The sequence below is a fragment of the Hyperoodon ampullatus genome (assembly GCF_949752795.1).
Source record: "Hyperoodon ampullatus genome assembly, chromosome: 4".
NCBI classification, from domain to species: Eukaryota; Metazoa; Chordata; class Mammalia; order Artiodactyla; family Ziphiidae; genus Hyperoodon; species Hyperoodon ampullatus.
Window position 1 is genome coordinate 148207375 of NC_136917.1, and position 20282 is coordinate 148227656.

Genomic DNA, 20282 nt, shown 5'->3' on the forward strand with positions numbered 1-20282 from the left:
CTCGGGAGAGCTGATGACTCTCTTTCCCACTGCCATTTACCTCTTAGTCCGTGAGGTTCTGGCCACTCCTCTGCGTTCTCTTGCTAATGATGTCCTAGCTGCTAGCAAAGCCACTGGTCCTTTCTTTTCCCTTCTCAACCTATGTGACTTCATTGTGCCTCCATTTCGTCATCTGACTTCATTGAGTTGTTGTGAGGTTTCAGTCATTACATATCATGGTGGATAATAGGTACTACATTACACACACACACACATGTATGTATATATATTTGTCTGGGACATATATAGGTAGTCACACACACACATGTATGTATATATATTTGTCTGGGACATATATAGGTAGTCACACACACACATACACATACACAATTTTGAATAGTGCCCTGGGCAAGGCAAGCACCACATGTGTTAACTATTGTTATATATCCAAAGTCAAATCCAGCCCACACATGTGCGTTGTTTGCCTGTGGACCTGGCCATTACCGTGTGCTTCTCTTACTTACTTACTTACCAACCCGATTTCAGAAAGCAGCAGTATTATCAATCTCTGCTATCAAAACCCTCTACTTTAAAGAACATAACCTCTCAAACTTCACAACATTATTTTGAATTTTATTCCTGTCTTTCAGAGTTTATAAACTCCAACTAATATAAAGCTCCCAACTCCTCCATTCCTTCATTAAAATAGTAATGTATGATTGTGTTATAACAACTGGTGATGATATCTGCTTTCACTATATAAATCTCACCTTGTTTTTTTTTCTGGCTTTTTTTTTTGGCATATGTGTGTTAGTCTTGTCTCCACAGCTAGATTGTAATCTTTATATTAGACTATATATTAATCTGCCTATATTATCCGTGGTCCTTCCTAAGCAAGATCTTTTCCACCCATTGCCTTCTGTAGCATGAGTAGAGAGAATAAGAGGTCCCCATTCCTCATCCCTACGTTAAAACCAAATACTTTATGGGCAACCTTCCCATCAGCTATAGGCATGACCAGGGGCCTCACCTGACACTGAGAATGTAGGCTCGGAATTTAATATATGTGAACCGTTCCGCCCGACCCCCAGGTATACGCCGCCAGACTGCCCATTGCGTGAAGAAGGGTCACGGGATGGTGAAAGCTACGTTCTGTGACCCAGAAACACAACCCAGTGGGAGACAGAAGAAGTGCCATGAAAAGGATTGTCCACCCAGGTAAGCGTCGGTAACAGCTGGAGATCTGTGTGTCTGCCTGCAGTGGTGGCTGGTTTAACAGTAATCCAGGGCTCGGTGCTGCAAGAGGCTGTGTGGCTTTGTTATTAGAATAAATACAGGAAAGCTGTCACAGGTTTCTGTGGCTATGCTGTTGGAACCCGTGACAAGCTGTGAAGGGGACATTTTCTCCCCAGAGAGCAGTATTTCCTACAAAGCTTGTGTGATCTGTGTTTAATTATTTGGTAAGACTTAAGTCCCAAAGCGCTGTTGAAGAGAATGGTATGTAAATCATCCAAAAATTCTTTAGCTAATTGGGCTTGGCTTTTCCAAGAGCACTTACCAACCAGTGCAACAGAAGCTTCTAGATAACATGCTGACACGTTCAGATCGCTGCCTGGAAGAGTGGACTTACAGACCAGGCTTTCTCCACCTCAGCACTGCTGCATTTGGGGCTGTATAATTCTTTGCTGTAGGGGGTTGTCCTGTGCATCGCAGAATGTTTAGCAACATCCCTGACCTGTGTCTATTTAGATGTTTGTAGCATTCCATCTTCCCCACCCAGGCTGTGACAACCATATATGTCTCCAAACATTTTTTGCTAAATGTCTCCTGGGGGCACAATCTCCCTTGGTTGAGAACCACTGTTATACAAGTATTCACTTGCTCCTAATTGTATTGTTTCAAGATTCTAGAAGGTAGCTGGGATGTTATTATTAGGGGCTTTTGTTAGAAAGAGAGAGAAAGAGGGGTGGAGAAGAGGAAGAAAGAGAGAGAGAGAGAGAAAGAGAGAGGAAAGGAAAGAAAGAATTAATTCTGGGGAGTGTCTTCATTCTCTCTTGTCCTTAAACAGGGATGTAGTTCAGTTGCAGATTCCATCAGGCATTCATTCCAGTCCCAAGAAGACATTAAGAAGAGTTTAGTTTAACAGGAGGGAGCCAGTTGGCATAATCAATCTACCAAGTGACAGGCTGAATTCTAAAGAAGAGCTGGAAGAATGGGATAAATGCCAGAGAACTAGGTCAAAAAGAAGACTCTAGACAAGTCGGTTAAGGCAAACAGTGTCAGTCTCTTATAGGCTCGAACAACGAGGTCCCAGAGGCCAGGGAGTTCTCATCTCAGAGTCAAGTTGACTCTCTATCCAGTTCTGTGGTTTCTTCCACGTACAGAGGGGGCTGTGAGGTCCAGAGCTGGACCCCAGCTCCACTGAGGCAGGACAGAGGTGCTGCTGTCCCCTCACCTCACTGCTGCTCCTCCCTGTAACTCTCTTGCTGGGAAGAACTAGGGACTTGAGCACAGGATTTGGCCCCTCTAGGTTTTTTTTTTTTATTAGTTTCTGCTTTATAAGAAGGTGAATCAGTCATACATATACATCTGTTCCCACATCCCTTCCCTCATGCATCTCCCTCCCTCCCACCCTCCCCATCCCCCCCACCCCAGGTTTTGTATGTAATCGCAGTTTGTATAACTCCTTCTTAGGGAAGAATGAGCCAGGAAAGAGGAACGTTTCTTTTTTTTTTTTTTTTTTTTTTTTTTTTGCGGTACGCGGGCCTCTCACTGCTGTGGCCTCTCCCGTTGCGGAGCACAGGCTCCGGACGCGCAGGCTCAGCGGCCATGGCTCACGGGCCCAGCCGCTCCGCATCATGTGGGATCTTCCCGGACCGGGACACGAACCCATGTCCCCTGCATCGGCAGGCGGACTCTCAACCACTGCACCACCAGGGAAGCCCAAGAGAAACGTTTCTTATCGCTAGCCTTATCTAATCAACAGCCTACCACGCCTCGGAGCTTATGGGCTTCCAGCATACTTATTCTCCCTCAGAGTTAATGACTGTCATCAGTCACTTCCTCTTGCCCTCACTAGCTGACTACCACTGCATACACGCCTGGGCTTCTCACCTCACTTTTCAAAGCCACCCTCCCTGGTGAGTGGCTACCTTTTTAAAACCACAGCTGTTTATTTCTTGAAACTAATTTTATCCCTGGGGTTCAGGTTCTCATTTTTATTATTTTACTTAGTCTGCCTGGGCCTTAATATTACCTGCAACTATTTGTTAAGCATTCATTATTTTCCATGAGAGATACGACAGTGATAATAACCATATAACAGTTACCCTTTACTGAGCACTGTGATATTGTGATATAATAAGAGATATGGGGCTTCCCTGGTGGCGCAGTGGTTGAGAGTCCGCCTGCCAATGCAGGGGACACGGGTTCATGCCCCTGTCCGGGAAGATCCCACATGCCACGAAGCGGCTGGGCCCGCGAGCCATGGCCGCTGAGCCTGCGCGTCCAGAGCCTGTGCTCCGCAACGGGAGAGGCCATAACAGTGAGAGGCCCGCGTACCACACACAAAAAAAATAATAATAAGAGATATGTGTCTGGGTACCTGGTTCCAGGCAGATCTCCTAATACTCAAGGCTAACTAGCTCTAAGCCTGCAGCAGGTCGACATACAGCAGACTCCTCAAAGAGGCATGCACCTCACCCCTTACTCAATCTGTGTCTGAGGAAAAGCAAGCACTCTGCTAGGTGTGGTGGGCACCAGAAGATTTTGATGCGGGCACTTACCTGCTGGGGCCAAGGTATAGCTGGGGATATTAGTCGTGTCCATAAAAGCAACACGGTCAAAGAAGATTGTGGATTGAAGATTGTAGCAGCTCTCTATTTTAGAGGAGACATCAATCGGTATCTGACATTTTCTTATTCACCTGTAGCTAAAATCTTGGCTTCACTATTTTTGGAATTCAGTTGCCATAGGGTGGTTATCTTTACATACCTCTGCACTCTAACTACAGAACTTTCTAGTTGAAGGCGACTCTATAATAAGATACAACCAGTGCTAGGGACTTCCCTGGTGGCGCAGTGGTTAAGAAGCTGCCTGCCAATGCAGGGTACACAGGTTCAAGCCCTGGTCCAGGAAGATCCCCCATGCCACAGAGCAACTAAGCCCGTGTGCCACAACTACTGAAGCCCACGGGCCTAGAGCCCATGCTCTACAACAAGAGAAGCCACCACAATGAGAAGCCCATGCACTTCAACGAAGAGTAGCCCCCATTCGCTGCAACTGGAGAAAGCCCACGCACAACAATGAAGACCCAATGCAGCCAAAAATATATAAATAAATAAATTTATTTAAAAAAAAAAAAAAAAAGATACAACCAGCACTAGAAGGAGACAGATACTGGGGCAAGAGTCCAGAGGCTGGCAGACAGGAGATGAGCTGAGACTGAAGCCTGGTAGACACAGAGGAGGAGCCTTGATAGAGGAATTCTTAAGTGATACAGGCTGAGCTCTGGGGACTTGAAGTTGGCTCTGAGTGTAGTCATATGGTGGCTAAAAACTAGCCCCCAAGATATCCACATCCTGGTCCCTAGAACCTGCAAGTGTTACCTTATTTAGAAAAAGGGTCTTTGCAGGTGTGATTAAGTTAAAGGGTCTTGAAATGAGATTATGCTGGATTACCCACTTGGGCCCTAAATTCCATCACAGTGTCCTTATAGGAGAGTCAGAGGGAACTTTCTCTCTCTCTCTCTCTCTCTCTCTCTCTCACACACACACACACACACACACACACACACACACACACACACACACACATGAGAAACAATATGAATTTGGAGCAGAAAGATTTGAAGACACTGGCCTAAAGATTTGAGTGATGGGCCACAAGCCAGGGAGTGCTGGCGGCCAACAGAAATTGAAAAGAGACAAGGAATGGATCTTCCCTAGAGCCTTCGAAGGGAGTACAGCCCTGCCAAAACCTTGACTTCATCCCAGTAATACTGACTTGGATGTCTGGCCTCCGGAACTATAAGAAACTAGATTTCTGTTGTTTTCAGCCACCAGGTTTGTGGTGATTTGTTACAGCAGCCCTAGGAAACTAACACAGGCAGCATACTAATTAATGTAAGCATAATGTAAAAGCAGGGGGAGAGCAGAGGCAATCCTTCCACCAAGTCATAGAAGCACCAAAACTTGGAAAACCACGTGATTAGGGTTTCCTCAGAGCATATGGCAAAGGATTTTCTGAAGTAACACAAATATGTCACTTCCTAAGGAAGCTAACAGCCAGGAGGGCTATGTGAGATACACGCACACCAGCAAGATGGAGCTGTTGCTGTCAGGGCTGGGACCAGCAGGCAGGCATCTGGATGCCTTCCTAACGCCTTCCCTCCTCATCGCTGTCTATGGTCCCTGTCCTCCCTGGGGCTTTGTGGTTACCTCACATCTCTTTATCTCTCAGTTCTAAGAGCGGCATTGTTAGAACAAGGTAAACAATACTTTGGGTTTTTGTTTTCCTGGAAGGCTTCCTAAGCTGAGTGCATGGATGCAGTTTGTTGATTCAGAGCAAAATTTTGGAATGGACCAATTACACAACCCCCTCCGACAAAATCAGTAATGAAGCCCTGGCAGTTAGAATGGAAGTGCTGATGGCTACAAATACCTGGAACCAGGTTACCAGGCAGTCACTGTGCTGTCCCAATCAGCACAAATGTGACATCCGGTGCCCAGGTTTTCTTGGTGAGCTGGTGATCATTTCTGCAGCTGCTGCTTCTGCCATTCTACACCACTGTACTTCAAGGGAGGAAAACAATCCATCCTATTTCCAGTTTCTGCTGTTGTGTTGGAAACATAATTTCCTCCAATTCCCTCTAAACAATTTGAAGATTATACTTGCGGAAGAAGAGCAAAGCATATGCAATTTGACAAGTCTTTTTAAATCCTTAATATTTGGTAGCAATTTTTGTTTTGATTTCTCTCTGTCTGGTATCTATTTCCCAAGTTCCAAGTTTCTTGAGTTTCTGTACATGATTAATGCGTGGGCTCCAGCTTGTGATACTTCAAGATCAACAAATTAGCAGATCAAGCCTGAATTTACCCAGTTCAGACCTCAGGCTAAAGGCACAGCCTTCAGAGAGGGATATTAATGATCCCAATAGTGGTGTCTTTTTTAATTTTATAATTAATTTATTTTTATTATTATTATATTTTTATTTTTGGCTGTGTTGGGTCTTCATTGCTGTGCGTGGGCTACCCTTTGTTGCGGTGCACGGGCTTCTCATTGCAGTGGCTTCCCTTGTTGGGGAACACGGGCTCTAGGCACGCGGTTTTCAGTAGTCCTGGCATGTGGGTTCAGTAGTTGTGGCTCGCGGGCTTCAGAGCACAGGCTTAGTAGTTGTGGCACACGGGCTTAGTTGCTCCGCAGCATGTGGGATCTTCCTGGACCAGGGATTGAACCCATGTCCCCTGCATTGGCAGGCGGATTCTCAACCACTGGACCACCAGGGAAGTCCCCCAGTGGTGGCTTTTTAAACTGGAAAGTAAAATGTATGCCCTTGTTTTTTTTTTTTTATACTGAAGGTGATACACACACCACACACACACAAAATTACATGCATACATACATACATTTATGTTTAAAATTTATGGTACCTGTACTTCACCCCAGCTAGCTAATTTTATTGAAATTTCATTTTTAATATGTATTTGTCCTAGTATTGTATATGTGTTCTTTTCCCTGAATCTGTACTTGTTTATTTAATGCATCTGGACTAAATCTTTATCAAAATAACAACTGGCAAATTCACCTATGGTGCTTCTCTTACACAGTTCATTTCTGTTGAAGTAGATAAGGCTCTCTAACTTGGTTAGAGATATTTGACTCCTGAAAATGTTAAGTAAATACAGCACATAACAGGTACAATTTCTGAAAATGCATTCTGAAGTAGCATATGATAAGCTAAATAGAATGCCATGAAATATTCCAACATAATAGTTAATTTACAGAAGTCCTTCTTACTTATGATTGCATTTCAGCTTCCCAAAAGATTCATCATAAAGTCAGGGAGTAAAAGGTGGTTAGTATTCCCAGGTGGTAGAGAGGTAACTAACAATTTTTAAGAACCCACTATTTTTACTTTTTTCTTTTGCTTTATTTATTTACTTTTTTATTGATGAATCTACATTGACGTATCATAATTACCCAAAGTCTATAGTTTACCATAGGGTTCTCACTCTTGGTGTTGTACATTCTATGGGTTTTGACAAATATATAATGACATGTACCCATCATTATGTTATCATACAGGGTATTTTCACTACCTAAAAATCCTCTGTGCTTTGGCTATTCATCTCTACTTCCCTCCTTTGACAACCACTGATCTTTTTACTGTCTCTATAGTTTTTCCTTTTCCAGAATGCCCTATAGTGGGAATCATACAGTATATAACCTTTCAAATTGTCTTCTTTCACTGAGTAATATGCATTTAAGGTTTTGCCGTGTCTTTTTTTTTTTTTTTTTTTTTTTTTGCGGTACACGGGCCTCTCACCTCTGTGGCCTCTCCCGTTGTGGAGCACAGGCTCTGGATGCGCAGGCTCAGCGGCCATGGTTCATGGGTCTAGCCACTCCGTGGCATGTGGGATCCTCCCGGACCGGGGCACGAACCCGCATCCCCCACATCGGCAGGCAGACTCTCAACCACCGTGCCACCAGGGAAGCCCTCACCGTGTCTTTTGATGGCTTGATAGCTCATTGCTTTTTAGTGTGAATAATATTCCATTGTCTGGATGGAATATCCATTCACTTTCTGAAGGACATCTTGGTTGCTTCCAAGCTTTGGCAGTTATGAGTAAAGCTACTGTAAACATCCATATGCAGGTTTTTGTGTGAACAAAAAGTTTTCAGCTCCTTTGGGTAAATACCAAGGAGCGTGATTTCTGGATTGAGAACCCATTTTGTTTCAAGCCCTTTCCATATTACCAAACAATTTATTCATGTTAGCAATCCTGATTGGTAGATACTTTTATCTCATTGTACAGATGAGGACACTAAAGTCTTCACAAAAATTTTCCCAAGTCACTTAACAATAAGTGGTAGAGTCTAGATTTGAACGTTGATTGGTCTACTGAGAATTCTATGCTGGTGTTAGTACACCATGTTGCTGCCCAGGATCTCAGGATGAACAGCTTTTGGTAAAATCAGGTTCCCAAAATTTACAATATTTCTCACACATTAAAACACAATGAAAATGTTATAAACAAGCAGAAAGTTCTAACTTCAAAGCTAAATCATGACTGCAAACTCACAAGGGGATTAAAAAAAGGAAATTAAGTTAATTTGCTTTTTTAAAAAATAAATAATAAATGTCGATAGCTGTGTTAATATTATTTGTTTTTGAAAGCTTAGTCCAGTAGTTTCCTTGGATATGAATTTCAAGTTGCAATATCTTCCTCTATCACGTAATTTTCATGCTATCTGAAAAGTTCATACCCATCATTCAGAGCTGTCATTTCCCCCTCCTAAAATGATTTCATATGCAAGATTTAATCTTTTATTTCTGGTTTATTGTCCTTCAGTAATAATTTGTCTCTACATCCAATTTGGGCATTCTGTGTTCTTTCCCAATTGGGTACTTAAGACAGATTTTAAAGATTTAATAAAAGCTTCTGGTAATCTAAACATAAGAAATATGTGTTGGGAACTTCCCTGGTGGTGCAGTGGTTAAGAATCCACCTGCCAATGTGGGGGACACGGGTTCAATCCTTGGTCCAGGAAGATCCCACATGCCATGGAGCAACTAAGCCCATGAGCCACAACTACTGAGCTCATGCGCCACAACTACTAAAACCTGCACGCCCCAGAGCCCACGCGCCGCAACTAGTGGGGTCCGTGTGCCGCAACTACCAAGCCCACATGCTGCAACTACTGAAGCCTGCATGCCTAGAGCCCAGGCTCTGCAACAAGAGAAGCCATGGCAATGGGAAGCCCACACGCCTCAGCGAAGAGTAGCCCCCGCTCCCTGCAACTAGAGAAAGCCCACGCACAGCAGCAAAGACCCAACATAGCCAAAAAATTAAAATTAAAAAAATATATATATGTATATAAAGAAATGTGTGTTATATGGTCAATGGCTTTCAGAATGAAAGTCTTGTGCAGCACACTCCAGGATGGAATATCCTGTCAAGAAAGAAATTCTTTGGAATTGAAAGTGTATCTGACTCCAGAAAGACATCATTTGAGTCTCTTCTTTATATGGACCTCTCTCTGAACTTTGATTTACAACAAAGTAAAGCTCTGCTAGCCTACAGCTGTGATGGTGCCCAGCATATCCAAATGCTCCATAAACTCCAACTCCATAAACTCTTTCCACTGTGGCAGCTGCATGTAGGTTTCAATGCCAAAAGAATTGCTCATGATTTAAATCCAGGTTTCTCAGCCTCAGCACTAGAGCCACTCTGGGCTGGATAATTCTTTGTCGTGGGGGGTGTCCTGTACATTGTAGGATATTTTGCAGCATCCCTGTTCTCTGCCTACTAGATGCCAAGAGCACACCTCTACCCTCATTTGTGACAACCAAAAATGTCTTCAGACATTCCCAAATGTCCCCTGGGGAGGTGGCTGTGGGAATCTCCATTGGTTGAGAACCACCAATCTAAATGAAAGGAATGGGGTCACTGAGACTGGGAAAAGTCCATGAGAGGTGGGAGAGCAATGAGCATGGTGTGCATGGGAGACAACAAGAAAGCTAGAGAAAATGAGGTGGAATGAACAGGATAGAGTGAGAATGTGGATACACTGTGTATAAAGATCAAGGAAGCAATAGTGCCTATATTGTAATAAAGATTGTTATGTTGGAATGTAGAGTGCCAATTGAATTGGATTTTGGGATGTATGTAAATGCTATTAGGGAAAAGATTAGTACAAAGATAGTAATTATAAAAATTGATATTTTAAAGGAAATTACTATTCTGAGCAAGAGTTTAACAAATTCAGATTAGGACTGTCAGTTTTCTGAGTAATGAGGGTTAGAAAGAGTTAATTTTTGTAACTTATTGGTTTATTGGTAGTCAGAGCTTCCTGAGTGAGCACTGATATGGGTGTGGGTAGAAGATACAGATCTCTGTACTTGACTTCCAAACTATAGTAAACTTTTCCAGGGCAGCCACAGGTTCTTTGAGGGTCTCGACACACACACACACGCACACACACACACACACACACACACACACACACACTTCTGTATTACACATAATTCATACTAAAACTGCAGTGTCCATTTTTTGGGGTAGGAAAATTTTAAGATAAACAATCAAATCCATTTATTTGGTATCATAACACCAGTGGTTTCTAATCCTGACTTCATATGAAAGTCATCGAAGAACTCTTAAAAAACACTGATACCTTGGCCCTATGCCCAAGAGATTCTGGCCATCCAATATAGCAATGGGGCCTGAACACTGATAACTTTTTTAAAGCTCTCCAGGTGATGGTACAGTGAGAATCACTGATAGAGCCCCAGTCCTTAGGACTTTTACAAAGTAACTGGAATGATAAGATTGACAAATTATAGGGACTAACGAACAATCCAAGACAACGCGTGATCAATTATCCAACTGTACGTTAGGTTTGACAGGTGTCATGGACTTTTGTCAAGAGAAAAATCAATGGCAAAAATGGAAAAAGTCATTAAGTTGTTGTTGATTCTATGCTGATGAAACTAGAAAGGTTGTCTTATTGGGGGTGAATAAATGGGTGTGCTTGGCCTTTTGTCCTGCTGAGTTCTTTGCATGTTATATTGTCCTTCTCACCAATCACTCAGAGCATGTAAACAGTCTTCTGTTATAAATCTCCTAGAAGAGGTATGATTATGGCAGACACTGAAAAAAATGAGATGGACAACAGAGAACAATTTGGCAATAGCTCCTGAGTCCTGGGCCTGGAAAACGTTTGCAGGGAAATAAAGAGGATGGGTCTCACTTTAAACTAGGGACAAACATATGCAAGATGTCCCCAGGAGACTGTGGAGGAAATTTCAGAAATAGAAACAAGGAAGTCTGTTATCACCTTGCAGTGACATAGCAGAAAGCCTTGTAGCAAGTAACTAGATAAATTAGACTTTTAGTCAGCTCACATTAAGGCCCTTCCAGAATGGCATTTGATCTATTCAATAGTGTGTCTGGCCTCCCTTAGAAATGTCAGAGGTAGGACAGAGTAATTAGAATAATAGAGTGGGCATTTATTTGGTGTCATATCATATGGTTCCAATATTAGCTCTTTATCCACACCAGATGGCCAGATGTTAAACACCAAAGAATAAATAAGTAATCTTATTAACTGAAGAGTATAACAGACTTGAGGGAGAGCTTTCTTCTAGTATTTTTAACCAGAGATTAAAAATATAAGAATCAAAGAAGTTCTACCTAAATAAATCCAATATTTTGTAAATATACGTAATAGTACAAAGTTTAATCTTCTTAAAAATTCAATACTGTCTCAAGATCAGAAGGTTTCCTTAAAATTAGGAATGAAGGAATTCACATGCTGTACTGTTTTCCCATGAAAAACAAATATTCCATTTTATTCCTGCATAGAGGGATGAATAAGCAGACCATACGTCTATAGCAACGGTGGACCCAAACCACACTGGGTCAAGACACCTGTTCTGTATTTTGTGTTGAGGAAGATTTGCACAATGATGGGGAAGGAAGAAAAGAGGGGTCTCTGAAGAGGGCTCCTCGCCACTTTCAAAAGCAACTTCTGTGAAACTACTGGGCCCACATCCCAGAATCTTGAGCCAATCTTCCATGATAACAGGTAGAGGAAGAGCACACATCTTCATTTTTCCATGGAGAATCTAAAATGTTAATTTAGCCAACAGTTTCAACTATTCAACTTATCAAGAACAGCTGACAAAAAATGAAATTATTTCATAAGTTTCTTGTTTTTCTACTCCTTTCTTATTAAAGGGACCAGTGAGAATGTTAACAGGTAGACTGAAGGAGATGGGAGAGGGGTGTCAATGGAGGCCATGCCCCTGATTGATCATCTCCTAAATAATTGAAAATTAATAAGTATTTAAGTACCTGCTTCTCACTGAAATAGAAAAACATTCAATTAGGAGCCAGGAGACTTAGATTCTGATTGGATTCTTTTAGTCAAAAGCAGAAGTCCAAAGAACAATAATTACAAATGATTGAGTTTGTATTATGTCAGGCTCTGTACTATGCACTGTACATAAACTGCTGTTTTGTTTCATCCACATCACTCATCTAAAGTCAGTGTCGTTACATCCATTTAACAGATGTGGAGAGTAAGGCCTAAACTTTCCTGAGGTTGCATAACAGAAAACTGGACCTCAGTTTTCTTGACTGAAAAAAGAGGGATTTTTTTTTTCTTTTTTCCATTTACAGATATCATTACTTAGCATCTACTTATGCCAAGTAGTTTGCTGGCTTCCGGAGCTGTGATTGAACAAGCTAGCCATGGCCCTGTCTGCAGAGCTCCCTCTGCTGGGCTGGAGCATCTTCAGGGACTTCCCAGTTCTGTAATCAGAGCGTCTGCTCCCAGTTTCTTGCCAGTGGCTGAAGTGAATGTGTGTCTCCTCCGGGTGATCTTCTCTGACATGTCCATGTGTGTCTACAGGTGGTGGGCAGGGGAGTGGGAAGCATGTTCGGCGACATGTGGGCCCCATGGAGAGAAGAAGCGAACAGTGCTGTGCATCCAGACCATGGGCTCTGATGAGCAGCAGGCTCTCCCAGCTCAAGACTGTCAGCACCTGCTGAAGCCCAAGACCCTCACCTCCTGCAACAGAGACATCTTGTGTCCATCGGACTGGACAGTGGGCAACTGGAGTGAGGTGAGCTCAGGGGTCAAAGGAAGGCCAGCGCTACTCATGCTTCCTCAGCCCCCCACCCAGTCCTCTTCATTAACTTATCCAAAGTGACCTGGGGTAAAAGTGCACAATGGCCAGTGTTTATAACCTCTGGCCTACTTCCTGCATTTCCCACCTCCCAGTGTCCTATCGTGCTTGTTTTCCGTTCTCACAGGATCTTCCTCTCACCTGCCCAGTGGTCAAATACCCGCCAGGGATGAGCTGGATCTTGCTCGCTCAGACTCACGACAGATCATTGAAAAATCCTCAGGATTTTTGCTGGCCCGTTATTAAACCATTGGTAGCAAATCAGGGCTCCCCCACCTACTCCAAGAGTTGGTTTGTCAAACATTTACTGGTAGTTATGCTTCATACTAGAAAACCAAATGTGGGTCACTCTACTTGGCATGATAGACAGTAAGTTTACTTGCCACTTGGAGAAGCCCCTCACATCATCCATCTATTCAATCCTGATCAAGGTTTAAGACATGTAATAGTATTAGCCACATAAATTCAAATAGTGTTGCATTTCCCCAAGATTAATCTGATCTAATTCTCTGCATATAATTAGAAATTCATGGGCTAGGAGGTCATGAAAGACTCCCAGGCTTTAATTTTCTTTGGGTCACCGTGGGACCCGGAACTATCAGGCCTTGTGCTCCCAGAGTCTGTAGTAGAAGTAGACCTCTGCTTTCTCCAAGGGTGCTGGAGTCTCCAGGGGCCTTGCTCTCCTTCCCTATGCATATTTCAGTCAGTTACCTAAGGAATGACTAGAAAATAAATGATTTTGTAAAACCAACAGGCCAGAATTTATTGATAGATGCTGACTTCTTATGAGCTTCCTTGGGAAGCCACATGGTTTCCACAATAATGCTTACCATTAACCAGAGTCTTAGGAATTCCTCTTAGACTCACCTTCAGAGAAATGGAGAATATTTGATTCAGGAGAATGCCACAGAAAGTTGATTAGAATTAAGTCTGATGGACAAAGGAGTAATCAGATCCATTTGGATAAAACCTTTGTGTTTAAAGTGATACTTGATTATAAATAAATGCAATTGCTTTTCATAGCTTATAAAGTATTATCTAAAGAAGAATTCAAAATTTTTTATAAGCAAAGGTTCCATTTCTGAAGATAACTATTTGAAAGCAGAAAACACTCATTTGAATACAGCCAGTTTGATAACCTTATTTCCAAAACTATTTCATTAGCTCAGAGTCACAGTTTAGGTTTATTTAGTTTCTAATTCTGTTCAGAATATTCTCTGGAGCACCTGGGTGAAAATAAAAATGATATGGTCCCTTTATTGTAAGAACTTATCAAATGGGAGAGGTAAGACCCCAAGAAAGAAAAGACAAAGGTATACATGTAAAGAAAACATACCTACAGCCTAATACAGGCGTGTTACTGATGCATGTGTACACATCAGTAATAGGCCAGAATATCCCCCCTGCTGTTCCTGGAAGGTACAGTCACAGCCTGTGGCTGGCCTGACCTATTAGTCCACTGCCAACCTCGATTGCCTTAAATTACAGTGTTGTCAAAATAAGGCTGAATGGGGTATTGTGACTGGTCCATTAAATCTGTTTACCAAAAGTGCGTTGGCTGCATCCAAAGCAGTTAATAATTTTTGTCATGTAGAATTTACTAATTGCTGGAATCTTCATGTATTTTCAAAGGACTGCAATTACACATTTGGCTGAGGAATTCTTTTCATTGTGTTTGTGTTTCTGGGGAGCAAAATGATGTGCGTAACTGGAGAACAAGGGCCTGAAAAGTTGGCACGATGTGACAAGTACTAAGTCTGTTGTTCCAAATAGAGGCCACTGCATAGTATAGTGACAGCAGACATGGAATACAGTTTCCAGCATCCACAGAGAGACCGAACCGCTGCCTTCATTCAAGAGGTGTGGTCAAGAGAGGTGCTTTTAGTTAAATCAGCATCAAAATATTCATTGAATGGCTCTTCCTTTCTTCCCTTTGCTGTCTTGCTAATGTCTGTACACATTATCCCTCTAATGAGCTTTGCTGAAATATGCTGAATGTCTTTGACATTCTATGCTGGGATACTTTTTTAAGAGATGTTATAGTGATTCTTGCTACACATAGTATTTATGGTCTGGATTTTGTCTTGAGATCAACATTGATGAAAAGTAGTGTTCCAGCAATACCTGATCACTTGGTCTGTACTGGGCTATTTGGGTCACTCTGGTCACTCTAAAGCTATCATGTAACTGGGTCAAAAGACCTAAGAACTGTGAGGCTCCTAGAATCCTGTAGAGTTGTCCTCCCTGGGCTGACCAAGGTGGAAAGCAGAAGAGGGAAATCCATGATCTGCCCTTCCCTGTCAAGGTTTTCCAGCTCTGGCAAGCCCTAACTGAGCTAGTGTTAAACCTCTCCCAGCCTTTACTCATTTAGAAAGACAGGTTATTGGAAGGTTTGATGATAATCCATGTGAGCCCTTCACATAGTGCCTAGCAAATGGTAAGCGTTCACTAAATAGAAACTTTATTATCAGGCAAGAAGACAAGGGTCTGTTTTCCACGCTACTCTAATTTTGCAAGTCTTGTCCAGTCAGTGGCACCCAAGTCCCCTGACAGAATTGATCGGTGGCCCCTGCATTTTCATCTAACTCCCTCCCTGAGCTCAGGGATATTTTAGATGGGGAGCACTGTAAGCACAGGGATTAGAGCCTGCAAGTTTTTCATGGGCCTACAAAAATGTTTGAGACCTGAGGGGGGTGGGGGGAAACAAATGTATTGTTCCAGTAAAGCAAAGGACACTGCAAAATCAGAAATCAATATTAAATTACATATTAAAAGCAAAGAATTATCAAACATTTAGTATGTATATTAAGCACCTTTATAGGTATTAGCACAATATCTCACAATGGTCTGATTAGCCCCATTTTACTGGTGAAGGAACTGAGGCATTAGAGATATTTAGAAATTTGTCCAAGGTTGCACAACCTCCAAGTGATGAAGCTAGGGTTTGAAGGCAGGCTGAACACTATGGCATAAAGCATCTCAGAAGTCTGCAAAATGTAACAATTTGACAGCTCTCAGTATTCATAAAAAATGTATTATGTTTGGAAACAATTTGTAGATCGGCTTTTCTCATTTTGCTGGAATTCCTGATTATGCATGATGATTGCTGAGAAATGAGAGCCACTCATAAATTAAATGAGTTGGCCTCACCAAATACTTATTTTCAAATGCAAAAGAATAAAAAGCCTTTCAAATTGTTTTTACAGAAGAAGATTATATTTCACTTGAAACTAGAGATGCTTTTTAATATATTTGATGGGCTGTAGGGTGGAACCTCCAAAAGCAGACCTGCCCAGGGTCTGCAAAGATCTTTAATCCACCCTTTTTGTGCCTGACCAAAGCACACAATCAAACAAATGAACAAAGCAATTAATTTGCCCAGCTACTAAGAATGTATTAAGTGCAAAGCTGTTCACTCGGGTGTTGGCTTGAACAAGTGACCAGATAGATTAAATGTTTCACAAACAAGCTCTCCTGGCTCTTCAAACAGAAGGCACTGCAGCAAGTGCCAATGGCTTATCTATAGCTAAATGAAAAGCAAAACAAACAGGCAAACAAAATTCATGTGAAGGCCATAGGAGTTCCTGCAAACTGAAGGGAGACAGCATGGAAGGTGAGGAGACATTGCTGAGTCGTTACCCTCAGTATTCCCTAGTTTCATTCAAGGTCCAGGACACTCTTGTGAGGCTGGACACCTGATGCTTTAGCCTCAACTGCCTGCTCTTTTGGCTTGGGACCTCTGCAAGTGCCAACATCTCAGTCCTTCCCAGATGTCAGCAGCCCATGCTTTGCCAGGTTTCCTGCCTGGAAAACACATGTGAGCACCCTTGTTTGAAACAGCTACTCACAGAAAACCAATCTGGACCCATGCTGATTCTCTGCATCATGTCTGATTTGTTTTTAATTATCTAGAATACTCGTTTGCTAGGGCTGCCATAACAAAGTACTACAAACTGGGTATCTTAAGCAATAGAAATGTATTGTCTCACCATTTTTGTAATGTTGACTGAAAATAATGCACAACCTAAAAGTCGAGAGTTATGTTTTATATGGTGGACAAAACTGAGGCATTAAGCCTGGGACACGGCCTCTCAGATAGCTCTGAGGGACTGCTCCAAAGAGGTAAGGGACGAGCCAGGATATATAGGGTTTGTTTGTTTCTTTTAATTTTTATTGGAGTATAGTTGATTTACAATGTTGTACAAAACAGAAATAGAGTCACAGATGTAGAAAACAAACTTATGGTTACCAAGGGGGGAAGGGGGAGGGATAAATTGGGAGACTGGGATTGACATATAGAGGGGTTTTTGTGACAAAGACCGGGTAGTTGGAACATCTAAAGATTACCGTTAATTAAAGAAAACCGGATATCTCAAGTTAAGGAATTTAGCACTTTTCTATGTATGGGAAGATGCAAGAGTCTGGGCTCACTGAAATCATGCCTTTGATGTGCACCTTAGCTCTCTCAGGCCAGGATCCTATTCTTCCCCATCCTGAGTCCCCTCAGGGCTCACCATCGGCAGCTGTAGTGGCTTCACGGCTGCAATATCCTTTGTTTACTGATATGGCAGGCAACATTTTTCATTCACAGCAACCAGAAGTCCAAGATCAAGGTGTGAGCAGAGTTTGCTCCTTCTGAGGGCTGTGAGAGAGAATCGTTTCCATGCTTTTCTCCTAACCCCGAGTGCTTTGCTCAGAATCTTTGGTGTTTCTTGGCTTGTAGATGCATCATCTTCATCTCTGCTTTAATCTTCACGTGGCATTGTCTCTATATGTGTGTCTCTGTATCCAAATTTACCCTTTCCATGAGGACTATGGTCAGTTTGGATTAAGGCCCAACCTAGTGACCTCATTTTAACTTGATTACCTCTGTAAAGACCCCATCTCCAAATAAGACCACATTCTGACGTACAAGTGAAGAGGGTGAGCAGGAGTTAGAACTCCGGTATATCTTGTTTGGAAGGGACACAATTCAGCCAATAACAGGAACCTAAGGGTTATAGCTTACTTTCAAAATGGTTTTAGTATGAGGTCCAATCATTCATTTATAAATTCCTGAGACTGTGCATTAAATGTTTTTATGCCCAAAGCATTAGCTGTTTCCCTGTTCATCCCTTTAGCCCAATCTCTCTGAGAAACCTCAACTGTGGTTTTGAATAAACTCTCTCTTAGCACTATAGCTCTGAGCCAACTGGGGGTCCCCCCCACTGCACAGTGCACCTCGGATGGGTGGAGTTGACTAATTTAGCAGCAGACCTCTTTCTCAGCGGGCTCCCCCCAGAGACCTTAATCTAAGATTGATGACAAATAAGGGCAAGATAACTCCCAGGGAGGACATTAACAGATTGACAAGCGCTTTGCCTGGTACCGGGGTCAGAATTATAAGGTAAGGTGGTAAGATAATCATAGTGGAAATTGGTTTTGAGAATCCTGAAACTACCAGTTGAGATGAGTTCTAAGTGTGGCTTTGTGTCCTGCATTTATCTCATCTGAAGGGTTTGACAGCTTCTAAGGAGATAAACACAGTTGGAAGATGTACTGGAAGAAGCATGGGCTGAAGGCACAACAACACTACTTGTTCTGCTGTGACTATGAGAAAAGGCAACTGAGTTTTTAGGCCCAATATACTTGGTAGATAGTTAACACTGACTCTCCCACTGGGCACAATATGCGCCAATGTGAAGGAATGGTATCCATCGATTATTTGAAAGATTTCGTGTCTCCTGAGTAAGGAAAGCAGACGGGGATGAATGGTAGGTGGAAAACATATAAACTCTCCCAGACCCAGGTATCCATTCATGAAGTTTTGAATTGCCATTTGGGAATGGGGCAATAGTTACAGATCATCTGCTTTTTCAAGAGAAGCTAAAAACCTGGAATTTGAAAATGATATCTGCTCATTTTTAAATGTTGGCTGCTAATTTGGTGTTTGTATTTTGTTTGCTTGCTTGTCTGTTTTGAGGTTGAGCAGACCAAAGAATACATGCCAGTGGGCCACATGTAGCCCTTAGGCTGCCACTTTGGCATTTCTGTTCTAAAATAATCTTCTGTTTTGAAAGATCAAAAGCTAATGTATTTTAATTAAGCAACCACCTAGATAGTGATTATTTACTCCTGCTTTATTCTTTGAGGCTGAACAAGTTCACAGTGAATAAGATTATTTAATACTTGTAATTTGTAAATTAAAAATAAAAAACGTATCCATCTATTAGTCCCAGGAAACCTGAATCTAAAAGAAAATCCAGCAATAAACCCATGGGATATATGGGCCTTTACAGGTGTCTTCTAGACTTGTGCCTACAACTGCTTTACTCAGACACCTGCTCACTTCACAGCATGCCCTAAGACAGGTCCATGTGTCACTCTGTGCTTCACAAGGATAGTAGAAATTGGGGACCCCCATGCCGTTTGTTATTATTATTACTATTGTTATTATCAGCATCAATATTATAACAGTGATAATAATAGCTTCCAATTCCCAATTTCTTCTATATATTATGTACTATGTTAAGGTTGTTTTCTTATATAATATTCACAGCAGCCTTGAAACGTGAGTATTACTTTCAATTTCTAGATGAGGAAGCTCTGAGGCTTAGTCCCTGCATCATGCATGGAGTTAATAATGGCATCTTGAGGTCTTTAAGCTATTTCTTACAGGTTTTATAGCTCTTTTACTTCATAGTTCAACCTGGGGTGGAGGGCACACACCCATATATTTTTGTATTTTTAGAAATGTTTGTAAAGTTGTACAGTAAAGTCTGTGGGTGTTAGGGGCATTGCAAATCAAAACAAACAAACAAAAAGGGAATGAAAAGAAAGAAAAGAAAAATCAAAGAGTTTCCTACTATGAGCTTTGTCTACTCCGACATTTCTTGGAAAGAAAACTCAAAGCAGAGTATACCTGCAGCTTGAGAATAGTTGGCATTAGTGTTAGCAGGGTCCTCATTTATGAATCACCTCTGGATCAGAGCCTACCTGAGGTTGCCATCGTGGAAGTATGTTCAGACATACATGGAGGATTATTTGGTTAGACTGATACATTTTTACAAAGTGGAGATTTGAAAACCCTAGGAGATGGGATCAGAATGTAATAAGTGGAGAAGTGACTCAGGATGACTAAAATGGATGGAGCATAAAGTGTCTCCATACACAAGAAGAGCAGAAATATTGTAGTAAACCAGGAAAATAAATACCCCCAGCCTGCCTGTCCCAGGCTCCAAAGTGAAGTGAGTTGTGGAAAGTGCTGGAAGAAACCATTTCCTCACTGCTGGGCTCTGAGAGCTTTAGCTGGTAGTCTCCACATGGTTGGAAATAAGTGTGCATGTCTTGGTCCATGAAGCACTGTTCCCACCAAAGATTAATTAATATTATATCAGAACTTGGAAGT

The 20282-nt window shown here is 42.0% G+C and overlaps 1 protein-coding gene across 1 annotated transcript in view; it reads left to right on the forward strand.

Moving 5' to 3' along the window:
• ADAMTS12 (ADAM metallopeptidase with thrombospondin type 1 motif 12) overlaps positions 1 to 20282 on the forward strand; it is a gene marked incomplete at both ends in the record, with an annotated part of 398160 nt that overhangs the window by 301621 nt on the left and 76257 nt on the right. Inside the window, 2 exons of the mRNA XM_079701994.1 lie at positions 1071 to 1197; positions 12619 to 12832. Of these exons, the coding sequence (XP_079558120.1) occupies positions 1071 to 1197; positions 12619 to 12832 (341 nt within the window). The remainder of the gene's footprint in view (positions 1 to 1070; positions 1198 to 12618; positions 12833 to 20282) is intronic.